We start from the raw sequence: 23,342 nt of genomic DNA on the forward strand, positions 1-23,342 counted from the left end.
GTATGGTTGTTACCATCTAGCATGCATTATTTTTGAATCTAGTTCAGATGCACACCCTCCCCAACAATATTTTCATCAATATTAATACCTTTGTAAACCAAACACAAGGCTCATTTACAGTGAATAAAAAAAAATGTACAAAAATGTTATTCTTCAACAACATAGAGCCTTATCTCTTAAAAATCCCAAAACAAAAATTACAGATTTCTATGAACAATTGTTTTTGCAACTTCCTCTAATATATTAAAAAGTGTATGTACCTTTTAGCAGCAGAAGAGAGTGTTTCCTTCCTGGCAACGGACAGAGCTGAGCTATGCATTGGTTTCCTGCTTATCGGACTCCCATTGGTTATGCATGATAGGGAATAGGCTTCACGCAAGGCTGGTTGTCCTGAAATCAAATGAGACAAGGATATCATTTTACAGCCTAACTTATGAAACTGCATGCAGTTCCTATTTTTTCTGCCGGTTAAGGGTTAACCTATGTTCAGTTAGCACTAATCTTTAGCAGTAAATTTTACATGTTAAAACAAATGATCCTGTGGAGCTTTACTGTAGCATTTGCTGAAACATCCATGCATTATTTGAAAATGTTAATAAAGTAGCAGTCTTTGAATCATATATTCAGCTTAGACTTTTAAAAAGCATATAGGCCATAAACTATTAGTTACAAAAACAAAAACAGAAAATGCTGGAAACAGTAAGTAGGTCAGCAGCATTTTGGAGAAAACAGGTGAGTTAATACTTTAGATGTGGTTCATTCCTCAAAACTGGAGGATATTACAGATGAACAGCATTTAAAAAGGAACAGAAGAGAAGTAGAAGTATGCGCACACACACAAGAATAGAAATAGGATTTATCTGTAAAGTGCTTAAGTGAAAAACAAGAAATGGTTAAATGACGGAAGTGATATTAGTGCGAGACAACAGGAGGCATAATGAGAGAAATCAAAGACATTTATAAGACAGAGAATGTGTGAATGAGGTGGAGGAATGAGGCAAGTAGAATTAGAAGCACGAAAAACTGGCATAGTGGAGTAGACTCCAATGGCCCAAGTCAAGAAAAATGCAGGTCGACAACAAGGTTGCAACAACGATGATGTCGTCATCGGACCCCAATCTGCATATTTAAAGACGGCCCCGCCGGTTTCTGGCAGATGTCCTTCTCAAAAGAGCAGGCGAAAATTGAAGCCTGCAGGAAGAGAACGGGATGTCGGTGGCTATGTCCCCCGGGCAATTTTAACTGTTCCCAGGCGGGTAAGGTTAAAATTGCTTCTAGTATCTTAATTTGCTGCACGGTTTTATGCACTTCTGTACTTCCTAAAACAAATCGCTGTCAGCAAATGGCTTAATGCCATATACTGAAGTATATGTGAAAGGATTAGATCATTTTGTAGGCTAGCTACATCAATAGATTTAGCTACATGAAGAATTTTTATAATGCAACAAATATTAAATATTCTGATTTCCTGAACATTATAAAACATTTTAATCTGAAAATGAATCAATTTAAAATATTCTAAAACAAACAGAAAGCAGGTAAGACCACAATGCACAACAGTTTTGTTTTTTTCCCCAAAGTAGCATAGCAGTAAGAATGCTTACTTCACAAACAAACAAACCAAACATTAAATGCTACTGTGTCCCCAAGCTCTTAGACACCAATATAGTTTTAATTGTGACGTTCTGTTGTAATTCCACTTTCTAAAGTTTTTAAATAATTTGTACAGAATGTTAGGAAGCACAAGGTATTGATGTATTAATGTGGCACATTATGAAGAGGAAGGACTTGATTCAATTTCCCACATACCAAGTTCCCCATCTCAACTGTGTTGGCAAGTAGAGCTGTAGAGTGGAAGTGAGATGCAAAAAAATCAGACAGCAATTTAAATGAAAGCCAGCACAGGCTCAGAACATGCCATTAAAAGTGAAACGTTTCATACTTACAGAAAATAAAGGTTTTTGTTGATGAAAACAAGAATCATATCTTTGAATTTCAACAAAAATTCCATCCATTCTATGCTCCATACTTATCCTCAAGCAGCTTTCATTAAGTAGGATGACAAGATGCTCCACATCAAGGATTCCACCAAAGCACTTTGGTGATCAGTCAACAGGAGGAAAAGAAAATGGACAGCCTCTGTTCATGCCATTTAACAGACTAAACATGAACTTCCAAACTCAGTCTAATGGGTGTTAACAGACTCAGCCTAAAGGGTGGTGATAGTTTGATGTCTGGGAATTTAGAGACCCCAAACACACGTTTGTGAAGTAAATTCTTACTGCTATAGTACTGGGCTTTGTTAAAATAATTAGTGCATGATTAGTGGAGAGATGCAAATATGATGTCCGAGCTCCTGATCTAGTCTGTTTTTCAGTTTTCTCCCACTGGGCCACTTTCACATGCATCCCTGCGGGTCAGTTGAACACCATCACTGCAGAGGCCTGAGAGCCAGTTTCTCAGGCTCTTGGTCTCAGGAATTGCATGACCTAGCAAGATCTGCACAGAAAAGATACATTAACTTCATATTCTCTTCTCAAAACAATATAGATACACAATATAAATTAAAATGTGGTCCTAGAGATATTTAAAAATATTAGAAATTAACAGCAGGTCGTTCAGCATCTGTTAAAGAGAAAAGCCATGTTAAGATTTTGGGCATTACCCTTTATGTCTGCTGCAACTCTTGACAAAAGGTTATACCCAAAATATTAACCTGTTTTTCTCTTTAGAAATGCTGAGTGAACTCATGTGTATTTCCAGCACTTTCTGGCTTTGTTTCTGATTTCCAGCAATTGCAGTTTTCCTTTTTATATTCTGTAGAAATAAAAAAAAACAGCCAATCCGAGTAATTACAGGCGAGTTAGCTTAACATGTGTGATAGGGAAAATTTTTAGAGTCTTTAATTAAGGATGAAATTACCATGTATATCTATGATGTGGAGATGCCGGTGATGGACTGGGGTGGACAAATGTAAGGAATCTTACAACACCAGGTTATAGTTCAACAGTTTTATTTGAAAATAAATTTTATTTCAAATAAAACTGTTGGACTATAACCTGGTGTTGTAAGATTCCTTACATGTATATCTAGATAGAGAAAACAGTTGGAAGACACCAGGACAAGGATCATGCTTGACAAACCTTAAAGAATTCTTTGAGAAGGTAACAGACATGGTAGATGGGGGAAGCGGAGTGGATGTAGTGCACATGGACTTAAGGAAAGCCTTTGACCACATGGGAGGTTATTCGGGAAGCTTAAGGAGTATGGAATTGAGGGGGGATGATAGAAAACTGGATTATAAATTGGTTAGAAGGAAGAAAACAGAGTGTGAACTAAGGGCGGGTTTTCAGATTGGTCATAAATGGGCAGTGGTATCCCTCAGGGTTTAGTTCTGGGGCTACTTCTGTTCACTGTGTATATCAGCGATTTGCATATAGGCTTAGAGGGAGTGGTGTCAAAATTTGCAGATGATACCAAGGTAGGAAGTATAGTGAATTCTTTAGAAGATCAAAGGAACCTGCAAAGGGATATCGATAAGATGGGGAACTGGACTAAAAAGTGGCTGATGGAATTCAACGTCAGTAAATGTGAGATGATGTTTGATTAAAAAAAACAACAGTAATTATACTGAATGAAAGTCTGCTCTGTGCTGTGGAGGACCAGAGGGACTTGGGAGTACAGGTTCACAGAATATTAAAAGGTAGGGTTATGGTCTCCACTTTGGACCTAAGAAAGATAGATCAGAGTATTTTCTAAATGGTGAGAAGTTAGGAACTGTGGAGGAGCAGGAAGATTATGGGGTCCAAGTACAGAAATCACTAAAAGCTAGTGGACAGGTACAACAAATAATTTAAAAGGCTAATGGTATGTTGACCTTTATCTCAAAGGGGCTGGAATACAAAGGGTTGGAAGCAATGTTACAGTTATATAAAGCTCTGGTAAGAGCTCATTTAGAGTACTGCATTCAATTCTGAGCACCGCACCTCAGGAAGGATATCTTGGCTTGCAGTAGGTGCAGTGCTAATTCACCAGCATGATACCTGGGCTGAAAGTGTTAAATTATTAGGACAGGTTGCATAGACGAGGCTTATATTCCCTTGAGTATAGAAGATTAAGGGGTGATCTAATTGTTTTTAGATGTTTAAATTTGGAAGGGCTTGCTGCTAACGAGTGTGCTTGTGCTCGCCATTTGAAAAATTAAACAAAATCTTATCTCTAATTTTCTCCCCGTCTCTCAAAAATGGCAATTCATGCTGGGGTACAATTCTATGAAAAAAGGCAGTCCTCTGCTACCTTACTCACATGGTCATTTTTCAGATGTCACTGTTGGCAGGTTATTTGACTGTGGGTAGACCACAAGCCTGATCCTATACTCACTCAATGCGCACACACTTGCACTTTCAATGGGTAGTAATGAAGAGCAGGAACTTTGATTTTTTTTCCCTTCCAAGTCCAGGTCAATTATGGCACCGAATTACTGCCCAGTTGAGATCAGCTAACATACAGTCTAATATACAGTCGACTACTCTTCACAGAATTATAGAATCTTACAGCACAGAAGGAGGCCATTCGGCCCGTTGTGCCTGTGCCGGCTTTTGAAATAGCTGTCCAATTTAGTCCCACTCCCCAGCTTTCTCCCCATAACCCTGCAAATTAGTCCTCTTCAAGTACATATTGGGACTAGCTTAGTGGTATAAACTGGGCGACATGGACATGTTGGGCCGAAGGGCCTGTTTCCATGTTGTAATTTCTATGATTCTATATCCAATTGCCTTTTGAAAGTTCCTATGGAATCTGCTTCTACTACCCTCTCAGGTAGTGCATTCCAGATTTAAACAATCCTATGTGTGAAAAAATCTCATTTCCCCTGTAATTCTTTTGCCAATTATTTTAAATCTATGACCTGTGGTTACCGACCCACTTGCCAGTGGAAACAGTTTCTCCCTATTCGCTCTATCAAAACGCCTAATTATTTTTAGTACCTCCAGTAGGTCTCCCCTTAACCTTCTCTGCTCTACAACAACAATAACTTGCATTTATATAACACCTTAACGTAGTAAAATGTCCCAAGGCGCTTCACAGGAGCGTTACTAAACAAAATTTGACACCGAGCCACGTAAGGAGATATTAGGACAGGTGACCAAAAGCTTGGTCACAGAGGTAGGTTTTAAGGTGTGTCTTAAAGAAAGAGAGAGAGAGGTAGAGAGGCGGAGAAGTTTAGGGAGGGAATTCCAGGGGTAAGGCTCTAGGCAGCTGAAGGCATGGCCGCTAATGGTGGAACAATTAAAATCGGGGATATGCAAGAGGCAAGAATTGGAACAGTGCAAAGATCTCGGAGGGTCGTAGGGCTCGAGGAGGTTACAGAGATAGGGAGGGGCGAGGCCATGGAGGGATTTGAAAACAAGGATGAGAATTTTATAATCGAGGCGCTCCCGGACTGGGAGCCAATGTAGGTCAGTGAACACAGGGGTGATGGGTAAGTTAGGATACGGGCAGTAGAGTTTTAGATGAGCTCAAGTTTACGGAGGGTGAAAGATGGGAGGCTAGCCAGGAGAGCATGAAATAGTCAAGTCTAGAGGTAACAACAGCATGGATGAGGGTTTCAGCAGCAGATCAACTGAGGCAGGGGTGGAGAAGGGTGATGTTATGGAGGTGAAAGTAGGTGGTCTTAGTGAAGGAGTGGATATGTGGTCATAAGCTCATCTCAGGGTCAAATGGGATGCCAAGGTTGTGAACAGTCTGGTTCAGCCTCAGACAGTGGTCAGGGGGAGAGATGGAGTCGGTGGCTAGGGAACGGATTGTGGCAGGAACCGAAAACAATAGCTTTGGTCTTCCCAATATTTATTTGGAGGAAATTTTTGCTCCCAGACAAGCAGTGTGACAAAATAGAGACAGTGGAGGGGTCGAGAGAGGTGGTGGTGAGGTAAAGCTGGATGTCGTCAGTATCTATGTGGAATCTGACGTCGTGTTTTCGGATGATGTCGTCAAGGGGCAGCATGTAGATGAGAAAAAGGAGGGGGGGGGTCAAGGATAGATCCTTGGGGGACTCCAGAGGAGAGCGGGAGCGGGAAGAGAAGCCATTGCAGGTGATTCTCTGGCTACGACTTGATGGATAAGAATTAACCAGAAACTTAACTGGACCAGCTATATAAATACTGTGGCTACAAGAGCAGGTCAGAGGCTGGGTATTCTGCAGCGAGTGACTCACCTCCTGACTCCCCAAAGCCTTTCCACCATCTACGAGGCACAAGTCAGAAGTGTGATGGAATACTCTCCACTTGCCTGGATGAGTGCAGCTCCAACAACACTCAAGAAGCTTGACACCATCCAGGACAAAGCAGCCCTCTTGATTGGCACCCCATCCACCACCCTAAACATTCACTCCCTTCACCACTGGCACACTGTGGCTGCAGTGTGTACCATCCACAGGATGCAATGCAGCAACTCGCTAAGGCTTCTTCAACAGCACCTCCCAAACCAGCAACCTCTACCACCTAGAAGGACAAGGGCAGCAGGCGCATGGGAACAACACCACCTGCACGTTCCCCTCCAAGTCACACATCATCCCGACTTGGAAATATATCGCCGTTCCTTCATCGTCGCTGGGTCAAAGTCCTGGAACTCCTTTCCTAACAGCACTGTGGGAGAACCTTCACCACACGGACTGCAGCGGTTCAAGGCGGCGGCTCACCACCACCTTCTCAAGGGCAATTAGGGATGGGCAATAAATGCTGGCCTCGCCAGCGATGCCCACATCCCATGAACGAATAATAAAAGAAGAACAAGGCAAGCGTCATTCCACCCAGCTGGATGACAGAGGAGAGGCGTTGGAGGAGGATGGTGTGGTCAACCATGTCAGAGGCTGCAGACAGGTCGAGAAGGATGAAGAGGAATAGTTTACCATGGTCATAGTCAAATAGGATGTCATTTGTGACTTTGATAAGGGTCGTTTTAGCACTGTGGCAGGGGCAGAAACCTGATTGGAGGGATTCAAACATGGAGTTGCAGGAAAGATGGGCATGGGTTTGAGAGGCAACAACATGCTCAAGGACTTGAGAGGAAAGGGAGGTTGGAGATGGGGTAGTAGTTTGCAAGGACAGAGGGGTCAAGGGTGAGTTTTTTGAGGAGGGGAGTGATGACGGCAGATTTGAAGGGGAGGGGGACAATACCTGAGGAGAGGGAACCGTTAACAATATCAGCTCACATGGGGGCTAGGAAGGGAAGTTGGATGGTCAGCAGTTTGGTGGGAATAGGGTCAAGGGAGCAGGAAGTGGGTCTCATGATCAAGATGAGCTTGGAGAGGGCATGAGGGGAGATAGGAGAGAAACTAGAGAAAGATGCAAGTTCATGACTAGGGCAGGGAGGAACCTTAGGGGAAGTTTGGCTTGATGGGCTAGGGGAAGGGAGGGAAATGGCAGAGGCAGCTGAATGGATGGTCTCAATCTTAGTGACAGAAGTCCATCGCAGTTTTCGGTGTAGGTGAGGGTGGAGTGGGCAGGGTAGAAGGATTTAAGAAGGCGGTTTCTATTGGAAAAGAGAAGCCGAGGGCTATCTTTGCATTCCAGGATGATCCTGGAATAGTGAGCAGTTTTGGCAGAGGAGAGCAGGACCAGACAGCGCTTTATGTGATCCAGCTAGATCTGGCGACGAATGGCTAAACCAGTTGTCCATTCATAAATGTTTAAGTCTGCGTCCCTTGGACTAAGGAGAACAATCCCAGCTTCTCCAATGTCTCCACATAACTGAAGTCCCTCATCCCTAATTTAATCCTGGTAAACCTCCTCTGTACCCTCTCCAAGGCCTCGATATCCTTCCTAAAGTGTGCCGCCCAGAATTGTACACAATACTCCAGTAGAGGCCTAGCCAGTGATATGTAATGGTTTAGCATGACCTTGTTGTTTTTGTATTCAATGCCCCTATTTGAAAAGCCAAGTATCCCATACGCTTTCATAACCACCTTATCAACTTGCCCCACCATCTTCAAAGATTTGTGAATATGCACTCCCAGGTCCCTCTGCTCTTACACCCCCCTCAAAATAGTACCATTTAGATTATACTGCCTCTCTATGTTGTTCCTCCCAAAGTACATCACTTCACACTTACCCACATTAAATTGCATCTGCCATGTGTCTGCCCATTGTACCAGTCGATCTCTGTCCTCCTGAAGTCTGCTACTATCCTCCTCATTATTTACTACGTTGCCAAGCTCTGCATCATCTGAAAACTTCAAAATTGTACTCCCTATACCCAAGTCTAGGTCACTTATATATAAGAAAAGAAATGGTCCCAAAACCGAACCCTGGGGGACCCAACTTCATACTTCTCTCCAGTCAGAATAACATCCGTTCACCGCTACAGCCTCCTATCCCTTAGCCATATATGTGCCCAAGTTACCACCATCCCTTTAATTCCACGTGCTTCTATTTTTCAAACAAGTCTGTTATGTGGTACTTTATCAAATGCCTTTTGAAAGTCCATATATACATCTACTGCATTACTTTCATCAGGCGCCTCTGTTATTTCATCAAAGAACTCAATCAGGTTAGTCAGACACGATTTGCCTTTAACAAATCCATGTCGGCTGTCCCTTATTAACCCATGCTGCTCCAAGTGAAAATTAATTTTGTCCTTGACAATGGTCTCTCAAAGTTTCCCCACCACTGGTGTTTGACTGATTGGCCTGTAGTTACCAGGTTTATCCCTCTCCCCTTTTTAAATACGGGTTTAACATTTGCAATCCTCCAGTCCTCTGGCACCACTTCCATATCCAAGGAGGACAGAAAAATTGTGGTCAGAGCTTCTGCTATCTCCATATTGCTTCCCTCCGTAACCTAGGATGGCATCCCATCTAGACAGGGGTGACTTGTTAACTTTGAGTGATGCTAACCTATTTAGCACCTCCTTTCTATCTATTTTGATCCTATCCAATATCTCTACTCCCTCCTCCTCTTCTGCGACATTAACTTCATCCCCATCTTTTGTGAAGATAGATGCAAAGTACTCATTTAGTACCTGTTTTATCCCTCTGCCTCCACAAAAAGATTTCCTTCTTTGTCCCTAATCGGCCCCACCATTTCTTTAACTATCCTTTTACTTTTTATATGTTTATAAAAGATTTTTGGGTTCCCTTTTATATTACCGCTAATCTTTTCTCATATTCTCTATTTACTCTTGTATCCTTTTTCAATTTTCCCCTGCACTCTCTGTATTCTGCCTGGTTTTGTTCTATATTCTGTACCTGACATTTGTCATAAACCTTCTTTTTCTGTTTTATTTTAACCTCTATTTCCTTAGTCATCCAGGGAGCTCTAGCTTTGGATGCCCTATCTTTCCTCCTTACGGGAATATGCTTGGTTTGTACCTGAACTATCTCCGCCTTGAAGGCCTGCCATTGCTTGTTTACTGTTTTCTTGGCCAATCTTTGTTTCCAGTCCACCTGTGCTAGATCCCTTCTCAAAACACTGAAATTGGCTCTCTAGCAGTTGGGTATTTTCACCGTTGACTTTTCTTTGTCTCTTTCCATAACTACCTTAAATCTAATAATAATATGATCACTATTACCCAGATGTTCTCCCACTGAACACACTCCACTATCCCTACTTCATTCCCCAGAACTAGATCCAGCATTGCTTCCTTCCTCGTTGGGTTTGAAACATACTGATTAAGAAAGTTCTCCTGTACAAATTTTAGGAATTCTTCACCCTCCTTGCCCTTAACACTTTTTTTCACCAGTCTATATTAGGGTAATTGAAGTCCCCTACTATTACTGCTCTATTATTTCTACATTTCTCTGAAATTTGCCTATAGATTTGCTCCTCTATCTCCTTCTCACTATTTGGGGATCTATAGTAAACACCCATCAATGTAACAGCTCCTTTTCTGTTCCTTAACTCTAACCAAATAGATTCAGTCTTTGAACCCTCTAGTATATCGTCCATCTGTAGAACTGTATTATCCTTGCTCAATACAGCCACCCCGCCACCTTTCTTTTTTCCTTCCCTATCCCTCCTGAATACATTGTAGCCAGGAATGTTTAGTTCCCATTCCTGCCAATGTTTAAGCCAGGTCTCCATTATACCCACTATATCATAACCCCATGTGGCACCTTGTGCCTGCAGCTCATCAACCTTATTTGTAACACTCCTCAGATTAACAGACATGCATTTCAACACCATGCTTATCTCCTCCATCTAATTCCTGCTCTTTCTACACTATTCTTTATTCTGTCGCTTTTTGTCCTGGTTAGCTTTCTATGCACCTTGTCTCTCCTCTGCTGCTACGTGTTCGTTCCCCTCCCCCAGCCAAATTAGTGAAAAACCTTCCCCACAGCATTAGTTAACATCCCCACGAGGACATTGATCCCAGCCAAAGTGACAATCCAAATTATCTAATAATTCAATTTTTTTAGCATTAACTTCCTACTTTGTTGTGTTATTTACATTGCTTAATTCAAATGATTAGATAATTCAATTTATAGTGCAAAATAATTTTTAATTATCAGGAGTAGACTGGGAACCTAACATGATACCTTTGGGACTATACGACTTAGTACTGAACCAAACATCAGGAACAACTTCAGTATCCTAATATTAAAGAGAAAAAAGAACGAATTTGCATTTATATGGTGCCTTTCAGGACCTGATATCGCAAAGCACTTCACAGTCAATGAAGTACTTTGGAAGAGTGGTCACTGCTGTAATATAAGAAAACACGGCAACCAATTTAAACCCAGTAGAATTCCATAAACAGGAATGAAATAAAATGATCGGATAATCTGTTTCGGTGGTATTGGTTGAGAAATAAATGTTGGTCAGGACACCTGGAAAACTCTTCTGCTCTTCTTTGAATAGTGCTATGTGGTTGTTTACACCCCATGAAGGCAGACGGGGTTCGGTTTAATGTCTCATCTGAAACATCTTCGACAGTGCAGCACTAATTCAGTATTACACTGAGTATCAGAATAGATTATGTGCTTACATCTCTGGAGTGGGGCTTGAACCCATGACTTTTTGATTCAGAGGAAAGGGTGCTGACACTGAGCTAAGTCTGACACCAGATTGTAAGATTTTTTTCTAAAATTACATTAATAACAAATTCAGAACATTTTAGCTGAGCTTGCCCTGTCATCTTGTTTCCCACTCCTAATTACTCTTGTTCCCTAAACTTTCTCTTATTTTTATCATTTCAATTTAGCCTTTTTTCTACCAAAATCTCCTGTGGCGTTGCAGAGTTAAGACCAAGGGAACATTTCAGGTCAAACAGGGTTAGAGGAGGGGGAAGAGATGGAGAAAGAAGGGAGGGAGTGGGGGAGGCCAGAGAGGGAGTGGGGGAGGCCAGAGAGGGAGTGGGGGAGGCCAGAGAGGGAGTGGGGGAGGCCAGAGAGGGAGTGGGGGAGGCCAGAGAGGGAGTGGGGGAGGCCAGAGAGGGAGAGGGGGAGGCCAGAGAGGGAGAGGGGGAGGCCAGAGAGGGAGAGGGGGAGGCCAGAGAGGGAGAGGGGGAGGCCAGAGAGGGAGAGGGGGAGGCCAGAGAGGGAGAGGGGGAGGCCAGAGAGGGAGAGGGGGAGGCCAGAGAGGGAGAGGGGGAGGCCAGAGAGGGAGAGGGGGAGGCCAGAGAGGGAGAGGGGGAGGCCAGAGAGGGAGAGGGGGAGGCCAGAGAGGGAGAGGGGGAGGCCAGAGAGGGAGAGGGGGAGGCCAGAGAGGGAGAGGGGGAGGCCAGAGAGGGAGAGGGGGAGGCCAGAGAGGGAGAGGGGGAGGCCAGAGAGGGAGAGGGGGAGGCCAGAGAGGGAGAGGGGGAGGCCAGAGAGGGAGAGGGGGAGGCCAGAGAGGGAGAGGGGGAGGCCAGAGAGGGAGAGGGGGAGGCCAGAGAGGGAGAGGGGGAGGCCAGAGAGGGAGAGGGGGAGGCCAGAGAGGGAGAGGGGGAGGCCAGAGAGGGAGAGGGAAAGGCCAGAGAGGGAGAGGGAAAGGCCAGAGAGGGAGAGGGAAAGGCCAGAGAGGGAGAGGGAAAGGGGAGGAGAGGAGAGGGAAAGGGGAGGAGAGGAGAGGGAAAGGGGAGGGGAAGATGAAGGGAGAAGAGGAGGAAGATATCAGATGGATGACAGGGAAGGACAGAGGCAGGGGTAAAGGGAGGGAAGGGGGAGGAGGGCACTGGGGTGCAATTTTTTGCTTGAAAGGGAGGGGGTTGGTTTCACTGTGAATTTTGACCCCAGTTATTGAGGGGGGCAGGATCCGGTCATCCGATTTTTGCTTCAGTTTGGTGGGAGGTTGCCAGGGTCCAGTATCTGTGTGTGTCTTATCCGATAGCTTTGGTTACTTATTCACTCCATTGCTCATGCAGGCATTCAGGCTGGTTTCACACTTTCGGCAAAGTGTTTCCACACTAGCCATAGATAAGTCAACGATCAATTTCTTAAGCTCCTATTTTTTGCGCTTACTGTGCTGCTGAATTCTAAGATCTCTTCAGACAGTTGGGAGTTTTAAATGTTTATTCTGCGGTAACCTTCAACGTGGGATTACTTGCTGGATATGTTGTGCGCCGAGAAACTCACAGCACGTCTTTTTGCAGGACGTGTTCAGTCGCGGGCACTTTTCAGCACACTCCTTTATTGAGTTTTGGATAATTTCCCTCACCGAGGGCAATTATCTTTTTTTTTAAAAGGTGCTCTGTTTTTTTTAAACTAAACCTTTCTTTCAATTTTTTTTCTCCTAGTGGTAAAGATGGGTTACTAATTTCTACTATCAGTGGCCCTGTCACATAACAGTATTTCATGCATGATGTTCACATCGCCAACAAAGGTGCAATACCTTTGGAATGTTGCAGGCATGCAACCTTTATAATAGATGTAACCATCCGATCTTTCCTCACCTCACCACTTTCTCCACTTGAAAATTAATCAGAACAAACAAAATTACTTAACGCTGCTTACTGCTTCCAGCAAACATGCCCAATACACAAAATAACATTTTAAAAACTTTATTATGAAATATCTGAAAGACAACAAATTATATGTTGCCAAAGTTTGGACGGTTAAGCACGGATCAATTGAAAATCTTTGCTTCAAATGGTTTATATTTTTTATACAAACCAAGAAGCCACATCATGTCAATTAATATTGCAAATCACTTGAGAAACATCAGGCAAACAAGCACTTAGCTCTATCTTTTGTCAAAAGACAGCAGCCAGATGCAAAGACAAAAGTAAAATAAACTTCAGTATCTGGTGACCAGGACATAAGCCAAGTTGTCAAAGTTCAAAGAAGTAAAAACATAAGTGAACTCTGTTTTTAAGAATGGATTTCATCATCATCCTTACAATTGTGAGAGCTGTGACTGCAATGTCTAAATGGGAACCTTTTTTTAAAATTGAAATGATAAATATCGAGGTCAAATGTGTAGGCTAAGAGAAGGTTAAGCAAAGGGCTCTGGAAAAAGAGAGTTGAAACTCCGGTTTATCGGGTTCAAATGGACTCCCTAGATGAATTGGACATTGGAGTAATGGGACATAAAAGGAACCCGAATGGTTAAATTACTTAACTGTTGATGGATATTTGGAAATCTGGGGGGAATATTGAAGCTCAATGGTCTTTTCTCTGGATTTATACAGCATTATTAAAATGCAAAGTAGATAGAAGCTTTTAAATAAAGAGCTATGAACTGATCAAAGAGAGCCAGCATGGATTTGTAAAGGGCAAGTTCTATCTAACTAACCCGGTTGAATTTTTTGAGGAGGTTACTAACGTAGTTGATATGGGTGTGTGTCTATGGATGTTATTTATATCACTTTCCAGAAGGCATTCAATAAGGTTCCACACAGGAGACTATTAGCAAAAATGAAAACAAATGGAATTGGAGGCAACCTATTGACATGGGTAGGGAATTGGTAAGGAGGTAGGAGACAGAGAGCAGGGATAATGAGTATGTACCTCAATTGGCAGGATTTGACCTGTGGTGTCTCCCAAGGATCTGTACCGGGGTCTCAGCTTTTCACTATATTTATCAATTACTTAGATGAAGGATTAGATAGCTGTATATCCAAGTATGTTGACGACACCAAGTTAGGTGGCACAGTAAGTACTGTAGATGAGAGCAGAAAGTTGCAACGGGACATTTATAGATTAAGTGACTAGGCAAAACTGTGGCAGATGGAGTTCAATGTGGGAAAATGAGATCATCCACTTTGGACCTAAGAAAGACAGATCAGAGTATTTTCTAAATGGCGAGAAGCTAGGAACTGTGGAGCAGCAAGAGATTTAGGGGTCCATGTAGAGAAATCACTAAAAGCTAGTGGACAGGTACAAAAAATAATTTAAAAGACGAATGGAATGTTAGCCTTTATCTCAAGGGGGCTGGAAGTTATGCTACAGTTGTATAAAGCTCTGGTTAGACCGCATCTGGAGTACTGTGTTCAGTTCTGGGCACTGCACCTCAGGAAGGATATATTGGCCTTGGAGGGGGTACTGCGCAGATTCACCAGAATGATACCTGGGCTATAGGGATTAAATTATGAGGACAGGTTGTATAGACTAGGTTTGTGTTCCCTTGAGTACAGAAGACTAAGGGATGATCTGATTGAGGTGTTTAAAATTATTAAACGATTTGATAGGCTAGATAGAGAGAAACTATTTCTTCTGGTGGAGAAGTCCAGAACAAGGGGGTATAACTTTAAAATTAGAGTAAGGCTGTTCAGGGATGATGTCTGGAAGCACTTCTTCACACAAAGGCTAGTGGAAACCTGGAACACTCTTCCCCAAAAAGCTGTTGAGTCTAGATCAATTGAAAATTTCAAAACTGAGATCATATTATGGTCACTACTCCCAAGGTGCTCATCCACAATTAGCTCATCAACCTGATCTATTTGAATACTCATAACCAGGTCCAGCAACACTTCTGCCCTTATAGGTCTACTAACATACAGCTTGAGGAAGTAGTATAGTGTATATTTTAAGCATTCAATTCCCTTTTCTCCATTTACTCCCTCCTCTCTGTCCTAATCGATAAGTGGATAACTAAAATCTCCCAGAATAATAACTTTGTTATTCCTACTCATCTCTATAATCTGACTGCAGATCTCCACTTCCATTTCCTTTCCACAGTTTGGAGGTCTGTAATATGCCCCAACTAATGTAACAAGCCCTTTTTAAATCTTTGAGCTCCAACCATAGTGATTCTGTTTGTACCCCTTCCTTGTCCATATCAACTCTCTCTACAGCATGTATTCCCTGTTTATTGCCACTCCATCCCCTTTCTTATCTTTTCTACTCTTCCTAAATATATTATACCCTAGTGTTTATTTTCCATTCTTGCCCAGTTTGCAGCCAGGTTTCTGCTAATGCTATTAAGTCTCGATGTTCCTGTAAAATAATTGCTTCAAGTTCCTCCAGTTTATTTCCCACACGCTGTGCATTACAATATATGCATTTTAACATTTTTTAAAATTTTCTTATTTAAACATTACTCTCTTTTCCATGAGTTTTTGTCTAAGCTACCCACTACCTTCACTTCAGTCTTAGTCTATTTGATTTAATTTCTCGACTCCATTTTCCTCTTGCCAAATTGTTTACTGCATGAATATTATCCTCATCTATTTCTCGCTTCTCTATTAGCTGATCCTAGTTGTTTTTATTTTCCCTGCCCGCCCTCCTTCCTAGTATAACAGCCTCGTCACTTCCCTATTTAACTGATTTACCATTACGTTAACACCCTGCCTGTTCAGATGTAGCCCCTCCTTACCGAATAGCTCCCAGCTGTCCCAGATCTAGTGCCAATGCTCAACAAAATGGCATCACTTTTCCTGACCCCACAATTACTAGACAAAAGAAATTCCAGTAAACTGTGAAGTCTGGAATTCTTAAAGCGTTATCAAATATTTCAACATTCATAGGAATGGAGATGGTTTTGAAATCAGATCATGTGTGCCATTTTTAGGACAATTTCTTTTATAAATTGATCTAATCAATCAGATGTTAATAAAACCAGAGTTTTAAAAGGTAGTACTAAAAATAAAACTACGATAAAACATTAACATATTTTAAAGTATGCCCAAATTTTAGTTATATTTAGTTAGCAGTACACACAGAAAAAGCTCATTTAAATTGGACATTTCAGAACAGAGAAAGCCAAAACTCAAATATGATGCAGTTGGGAATTCATCTCTCTATTAGCAAATCTACAAAATCAGGGTGCAATTTTAACAGGAAAAAAAAATGTCCCACAAAAATAAACATTGAGCCGAGAATACAGGTTTTGTATTAGCTATCATGAATTAATTTTTTTATTTTCCTGCTTTCTTCATTCCCTTCCATCAACCCTGAATAATGAATTACTTCTTTTGTTGATCACTTTCATTTCAACTCCATTGAGATAATTCCCTTTTCTACTCAGTCTGTTCTTCTCCCCCTCTTGTTGCTTTATCACATTCTTTTTGTCTAAACAGCGAAGATAGGAAGAGAGAGAAAGATAGGTGGAGAGAGAGAGGCAAGGGATGGAAGTGGAAGAGAGAAGGAGGGAGAGAGGAAGAGAACCAGGGGAGGGAGAGAAACAGAGCAAAAGAGGGAGGGAGGAAGAGGAGCCGGGAAGAAGGGGCCGAGAATAGGGAGAGAGATAGAGACAAGGGAGTCGATTTTAGGATGGACAAGCGGGTGCATTGGGGGCGGGGAGGGGGGGCTCGTAAAATCAGAGAATCCTGGAGCGGGTCCGGAGCCCGGCTTCAACCCGCCCACTTCCGGGTTCTCCAGTGATGCGTTCGGGTGCGCGCGCAGCTCCCGCATGCAGGACTCCCACCGGCTTTAACAATTTAAATACTTACTTACCTAGTTGAGATACTTGCAAACCTCATTGACAGGAGATTTTGGCAGGGGTGCAATTTTCATGGATCCTCAGCATGTTTTCCATGCTGTGGGATACACTCCCTGTTGCAGCAGACGTGTTTCAGTCAGCAGCCAGTGGGAGATGCAAAGGATTTTTTGACAGTTGGGGGGAATACCTCATTTATTGCAGCAGGGCACTCTGTCACTTCAGACAAAGTTTTGGCTGCAACACCTTTGTCTTTCCACTCAAAATTATTAATTTATACCCTAAATTCTGCCGTGCAAACACATTTACCTACTTTGCAGACCCCCTCAAACTCACACCGTCAGGATGGGGGGCGCCATGGCTGCATTCATCACTTCATCTGAGCAACATTAACAGTCTCGCCAGGCACGCCGTCCACTTCCGCCACATGGAGCTCCACAACACAGTGCTGCGCCACGCCACAGGCACCTGCACAAAATGGTCGTGCAACTACACATACACCCACTGTAGGGGGACCCAATGTGTGGCATCAAGTGTAGGCATTCACGGAGAACCTCATGAAAGGGACTTATTGCACAAGCCGGTCAAGAATGGCCAAGACCTGGCAGTCGTGGTGACAATATAATATTTAAAGTGAGTTGAACCAAAAATCAAATATAAATAAAAAACATGACAAACCATCAAACAACCTTGTGCATCCCCTTTGTGCTCACAATACCTTTGCCTTACGCTTCCTACTACTCATACGTGATGCATCCCCTGTGGCTGCAGTAGAGGTAGTGGCAGGTTGGGTGAGGGTGACTGTGATAGAGATGCATCAGAGGGTGGGTATGAGACAGAGCAATGAGATTGTATGAGGATTGGGTTGAGTGGTAGTGGTGGGATGAGTACTGGGGAGGTGAGTAAGTTCAGGTAAGTTGAAGATAAGGTTTGAGTGGGTGTGAGGAGTGATGTGATAGAGTAGTGTTGGCAGTGCAGATGGAGTTGTGGGGTGGGGGCGGTGATGTGGAAGACGGAGTGTAGGAGAATGAGTAAGTGTGCTCACTTTGGCTGACTTAGTTAGGTCATTGATGTGCTTCCTGCACTGTATCCATGTGCGGGAGATGTTGCTGGTGCTGCTGACCTCCTTTGCCACCTCGAGCCAGGCCTTCTTGGTGGCAGAGGCAGGCCACTTCCTCCCGTCTGCCAGGTAGAAGATCTCCCTTCTCCTCCTCACCCCATCCAGTAAGACCTGGAGTGAGGCATCATCAAACCTGGGAGCAGCCTTTCCCCTGGGCTGCTCCATGCTGTAATTTTGGCTGTTTGCTGCAGGAGCAGCATTGGAGGACTGCCCTATTAAATAGGGCTCCTCCAGCTGACAGCCTGTGATGTGGGTGCGCAGTCCGCCCACTGTGCAGGTTTCCAACGGGAAACTCAGAAGCCAAGGTAAGTGGCTTCAATTTACTTGCGATCGTGTGGGAACCCACCGATTTTACTGGGCGGGTTACCCACGCGCCCAGTCGCCCCCCCCCCCCCACCGCTGTCAACCCGCCTCCCTGGCAATATCGGGGCCAAGGAGAGGGAGCGAGAGAGATAGGGACAGGGAAATACAGTGGGGTGGGGGGAGAGAGAGAGAGAGAGAGAGAGAGAGAGAGAGAGAGAGAGAGAGAGAGAAAAGGAAGAGAAGAAGAGGGTAAGTGGAGATGCGAGGAGAGAACAAGCGAGAAGACTAAGAGAGGAACAGAGTGAGAGAAAAAAAATGAAGATGACACTGGACAAAGTAGATAGGCCTTTGGGTTGTGCTAGAGATGGGGAAAAATCAAAGCAATGAGTCATTGTTGTTGGTTGTCTTGATGTGAATGCTACCAGAAATATTATGGCATTTCCGGTGCGTTTGTCCTCTGAATTTGGAGGAGATCCACGTTCTCCCCATAATGGAGGGCTAGATGCAGTCTACAAAATTCTGTTTTCCCTTGACATTGGCGACATTTACAATTTTCAGCAGCTTATGATTGCTTATTTTAAGTGAAACATGATCTCCCTAATTCTGCAATGAAAAATCTTTGCTGTGAGCTAAAAAGCCCCTGTGTAAAAGGTATAGTGGGGACAAAAGAGTTATTTTTTAAACTAGTTTTTAAATTTAATATAAATTATAACTGTGAGCCAAACTATAAAATGTAATGAATAATGTACTAGACATCTGGGTTAGAAATTTCAACAAGTCTGGGTGAAAAATGGTCCCAAGACATAACATTTTTACTATTATCCTTGGAGTCCAGTACTGAGGCCAGCAGTCTTACGTAAATGACATTATTTGGCAACAGTGATATTCACTCACTTCTCACACTGCATTGTGAAGGTCTGTGTGTTAGTATTAAAATGCTGTAGCAAAATTGCTGTTTTAACCACAGGTATTGGTATCACTTTGCAGCAAACATAGGAATGCCCAAGACTGCATACTAAAAGAAGTGGCACATTTAATATAAGTTTGTTGACTTGGAATTGTTATTCCTTCTTTAACAGCAAAATTTTTTTTTAAAAAAAGCATCAAACTGGTAGGCATGAACTTATATTGGTCACTACCATTGGGTGCTCTGGATTATTGTGCTGAAATGGCTGTATGATCATGTGTCTATGCCTTGCAATCAATTTCTTAGATTTAATTTGGCAGGGAACTGATTGAGGTGTACTGGCATGTCAGACAGCCATTTTGAGAATGATAAATCTGGAAAGGCAAACTTAATGATATAAATTATCACAGACTACCTAGATTTTTTTTTAACCTTAAAGACTTTCTTTTTTTCAAAAAAGGATGCACTCTGGGAAAAATACCAATGAGAAGAATATTAAGGATGGGAAATAAAAATAGGGAAAGGAAATAAACATTAGATGGTGAGATTCCAAATGGAGTAGAACAGCAGAGGGATCTTTGTGGGCAGATACATAAGTCATTTAAAAGGGGCATGCGCAAGCAGATAAGGCCATAAATCCTTAGTTTTGTATCTAGACAAAGACTACACAAACAAGAAGGTAACTTTGAACCTGGACATACTTTAGTTAGGCTGCATTTGGACAATTGCGTGCCGTTTTGGGCACCCCGTTATATGAAGGATATAAAAGCGATTGAAAAGACGCAATGCAGATCAATTGAGATGTTACCAGTGATAAGGGACCAAGGACCAGTTATGAAAAAAGTCTTGATAAGTTGGGGCTTTTTTTCACAATAGCTGAGAAGTTGTAAGAGTGACCTGACTAAGATTTTCAAGATTATGAAAGATTATGGTAATGTAGGATGGCACGATGGGCTGAATGGCCTCCTTCTGCGCTGCATCATTCTATGATTCTAGTGATTGATTATTTCTACTTGGTAACAAGAGGGCACAAATTTAAGATTACAAGAAGAATTAAAGGAGGTTCGAATAAAAATCCTTGCACATATGGTGGGTACAATTTGGAATCCTCCATGACAAAATTATAGAAGAGTCCAAAAATTAGTTTAAAAGGGAATTAGATCGTTGCTTGAAAAAGAGAAATATTAAATAGTATGGGGAGAGAGCAGGAGACTGGAATTAGACTAGGTGGCTTATGTGAAGATAAACCCCATGGGCCAAATGGCTAGTGTCTATGTTATAACTTTCAATGATTCTACATACCTATGCATAGATAAATGGATGCAAAAGTATTATTTAAGTAATTAAACTTGAAGATTTAATAAAATGTGTTTTTTTCAAAATAGAACATTTCATAAATTATCATTCTTCCCTATGCTATTCTTTTTGTATTATTCCAGTTTTAGTATATGCATTGTTGAAGTAAGCATAGTAGCTTTTTAATATAAATACCCTTGAACAATATTTGCTTATGTTACATATTAAAATATTTCCAACTACACTGGCAGAAATCTTAAAATATTAATAATCAACAGATGTACTGTTGAAATGAACAAAGTACATCTCAAGCAAACTTCACAGCACTTTTCAAAAGAATAATGGGCATATTACTGCCTCACTTGATTATGCTATTCATGAAAGCATACTGTTAGTCTTTTAATTCAGGTTATTTAAATGTATTTCATTAAAAAGTGTTCAAAAAACATCAAAGGTGCAGCTCTCCTCACTTTATGGAATATGTATAAATAGAGTGCAACAAATTAGAGCAGCTTCTTTTGTGAGGGAAAAGCCAATTGATGGTGTAAATTATAATGGACTTTTACCGAAAACCAGTGTCAAATTCCTGGAATGCAGACATATTGTTTACGAACAGGAGTAGGCCATTCAGACCCTCGAGCCTGTTCTGCCATTCAATTAGATAATTGCTGATCTGTATCTTAACTCCATCTACCCACCTTGATTCTGTAACCCTTAATAACCTTCCCTAACAAAAATCTGTCAATCTCAGTTTTCAATTGACCTAGCCTCAACAGCTTTTTGGGGGAAAAGAGTTCCAGATTTTCACTAGCCTTTGTGTGAAGAAATGCTTTCTGACATCACCCCTGAATGGCCTAGCTCTAATTTTAAGGTTATGACCCCTTATTCTGGACTCTCCTACCAGAGGAAATAGTTTCTCTCTATCTACCTTATCAAATCCTTTAATCATCTTAAACATCTCAATTAGATCATTTCTTAATCTTCTATATTCAAAGGTAATACAAGCCTAGTCTATGCAACCTGTCCCCATAATTTAACACTTTTAGCTCCGGAATCATTCTGGTGAATCTGCGCTGCACCCCCTCCAAGGCCAATATATCCTTCCTGAGGTGCGATGCCCAAAACGGAATGCAGTACTCTAGATGGGGTCTCACCGGAGCTCTGTACAGCTGTTACATAACTTCCACCCCTTTGTAATCCAGTCCTCTTTAAATAAAGGTCAACATTCCATTAGCCTTTTTAATTATTTTTTGTACCTGTCCACTTGCTTTTAGTGATTTCTGTACTTGGATCCCTAAATCTCTCTGCTCATCCACGGTTCCTAGCTTCTCGCTATTTAGAAAATACACTGATCTACTTTTCTTAGGTCCAAAGTGGATGACCTCACACTTTCCCACATTGAACTCTATCTGCCACAGTTTCACCTACTCACTTAATCAGGATGAGAATGTTCCATCAAAGGGGGAAAAATTGCCCTAGAGAACCAAAACTCTGTGTCATCATGAGTTATTATTGTGAACAAGTTTTAACAACGCAACTTGAAATAGTCAATAACAATGATCCAGTAGCACCATTCATGGAGGGTTATTGAGGTCCTCTGAATGAAGATGGGTGTCATTTGAATTTTTGTTTGAACTGTCCATCTCATTTGTATTTTCCTGCAGTATCCCTGGTTAGACTAATATATAGAATGTTACTTAGAGCAAAGTGACCACAGAGGGGGAGAGAGAGAAAATGGAAAAGAGACTCCATAACTGGCCATTTTAATTCAATTACTCACAGTTCCATCAAGTTTATTCTGAATTTGGTTGGGGAATATGGCTTCTGAATCTAGACTCTTGTTCATTCATATTGATGATAACTACTCAAGGGAAATTCATGAACTGCAAAATGAATTCATCACCCAAAGGAATTGTTTTAAGAAGTTCATAAGAGATTTTAAAAGAGCTTGAAATCAAAAGTGAGTACTATACATAAGAGCTGGTTGGCATGAAACCTGCTGAGTCATCAAAGTGACATGGGAATCTCTTTCTGGCATTGCTTTAGCATTAGATCCTGTAAGCTAATCCTGAGCTAAGTTACTACACCCAACTGTTTAGTGGCAGTAGGTTAATTTGTTCACTACATGCTGAAAATCTTGCTTAATACAAGCATATAAAAATAAATGCAACAATAAGGCAACTGTAGAAACTGTAAATTCATGGAGGAGCTTTATTTGTGTTAGAGGAGAGCCAAGTTCTTCTGAAACTTGATGAGGCATGAGCACCTTGAGGATTGAAAGCAGATTTAATTTATTAAGACCAAGGAGGATTATCTCAGCCCATTTGAAATGTGTTATGTTGGCATAAATTAGTAATAGTTCCAAAATACTGTATGCTGCTTTTAGTGTTAGAATAACGAAAAATACGAAACTAATTGCTTTGTGCATATCTTAAGCCATTGACTATGTGATTCTTCACACCTGATTCGAGAGGCTTTAAAATTACATCTCTTAACTTTTATTGTTCCCAAGCTTTGTTGGAAAGGAGAAGCACACAAAAATGAAAACAAGTATATAATTTGTGACATCTTTAAGTTGCCGCCCAGAGCCAGGATATGAATTTTAGATGCAAACTACCTGCTGTTACTATCACAGATGGTTTTAGAAACAGAAGTGTAAACATGGGACTCGATATTAACACCCCCACGACGGGCAAGAGAGTAGGTCGTGGGGTTAAAAAGTAAAATGCACGCAACACAACCCCAACCGCCGTGCACGCCGCCATTTTTACGGCGGCAGATATAGAGGCATCCAAGTGTCTCACTGTGGAGAGGCAAGATGCTTAATTAACATATTTACAGTGCAATTCGGAGCCCGATTTGAAATTTACTACTGCGGCACATGTTTCCCAGGGGTCGGGAAACTCGGCAGTGAAACGGAGGCAGG

The 23,342-nt window shown here is 41.9% G+C and overlaps 1 protein-coding gene across 9 annotated transcripts in view; it reads right to left on the reverse strand.

Annotated features, from left to right (window-relative positions):
• LOC137324491 (echinoderm microtubule-associated protein-like 4) overlaps window positions 1-23,342 on the reverse strand; it is a 350,494-nt gene that overhangs the window by 127,103 nt on the left and 200,049 nt on the right. For all 9 annotated transcript variants that reach the window (XM_067988817.1, XM_067988815.1, XM_067988814.1 and 6 more), the window contains exon 3: window positions 261-390. In XM_067988817.1, the coding sequence (XP_067844918.1) occupies window positions 261-390 (130 nt within the window). The remainder of the gene's footprint in view (window positions 1-260; window positions 391-23,342) is intronic.

This window comes from Heptranchias perlo, chromosome 8 (assembly GCF_035084215.1).
Source record: "Heptranchias perlo isolate sHepPer1 chromosome 8, sHepPer1.hap1, whole genome shotgun sequence".
NCBI classification, from domain to species: domain Eukaryota; kingdom Metazoa; phylum Chordata; class Chondrichthyes; order Hexanchiformes; family Hexanchidae; genus Heptranchias; species Heptranchias perlo.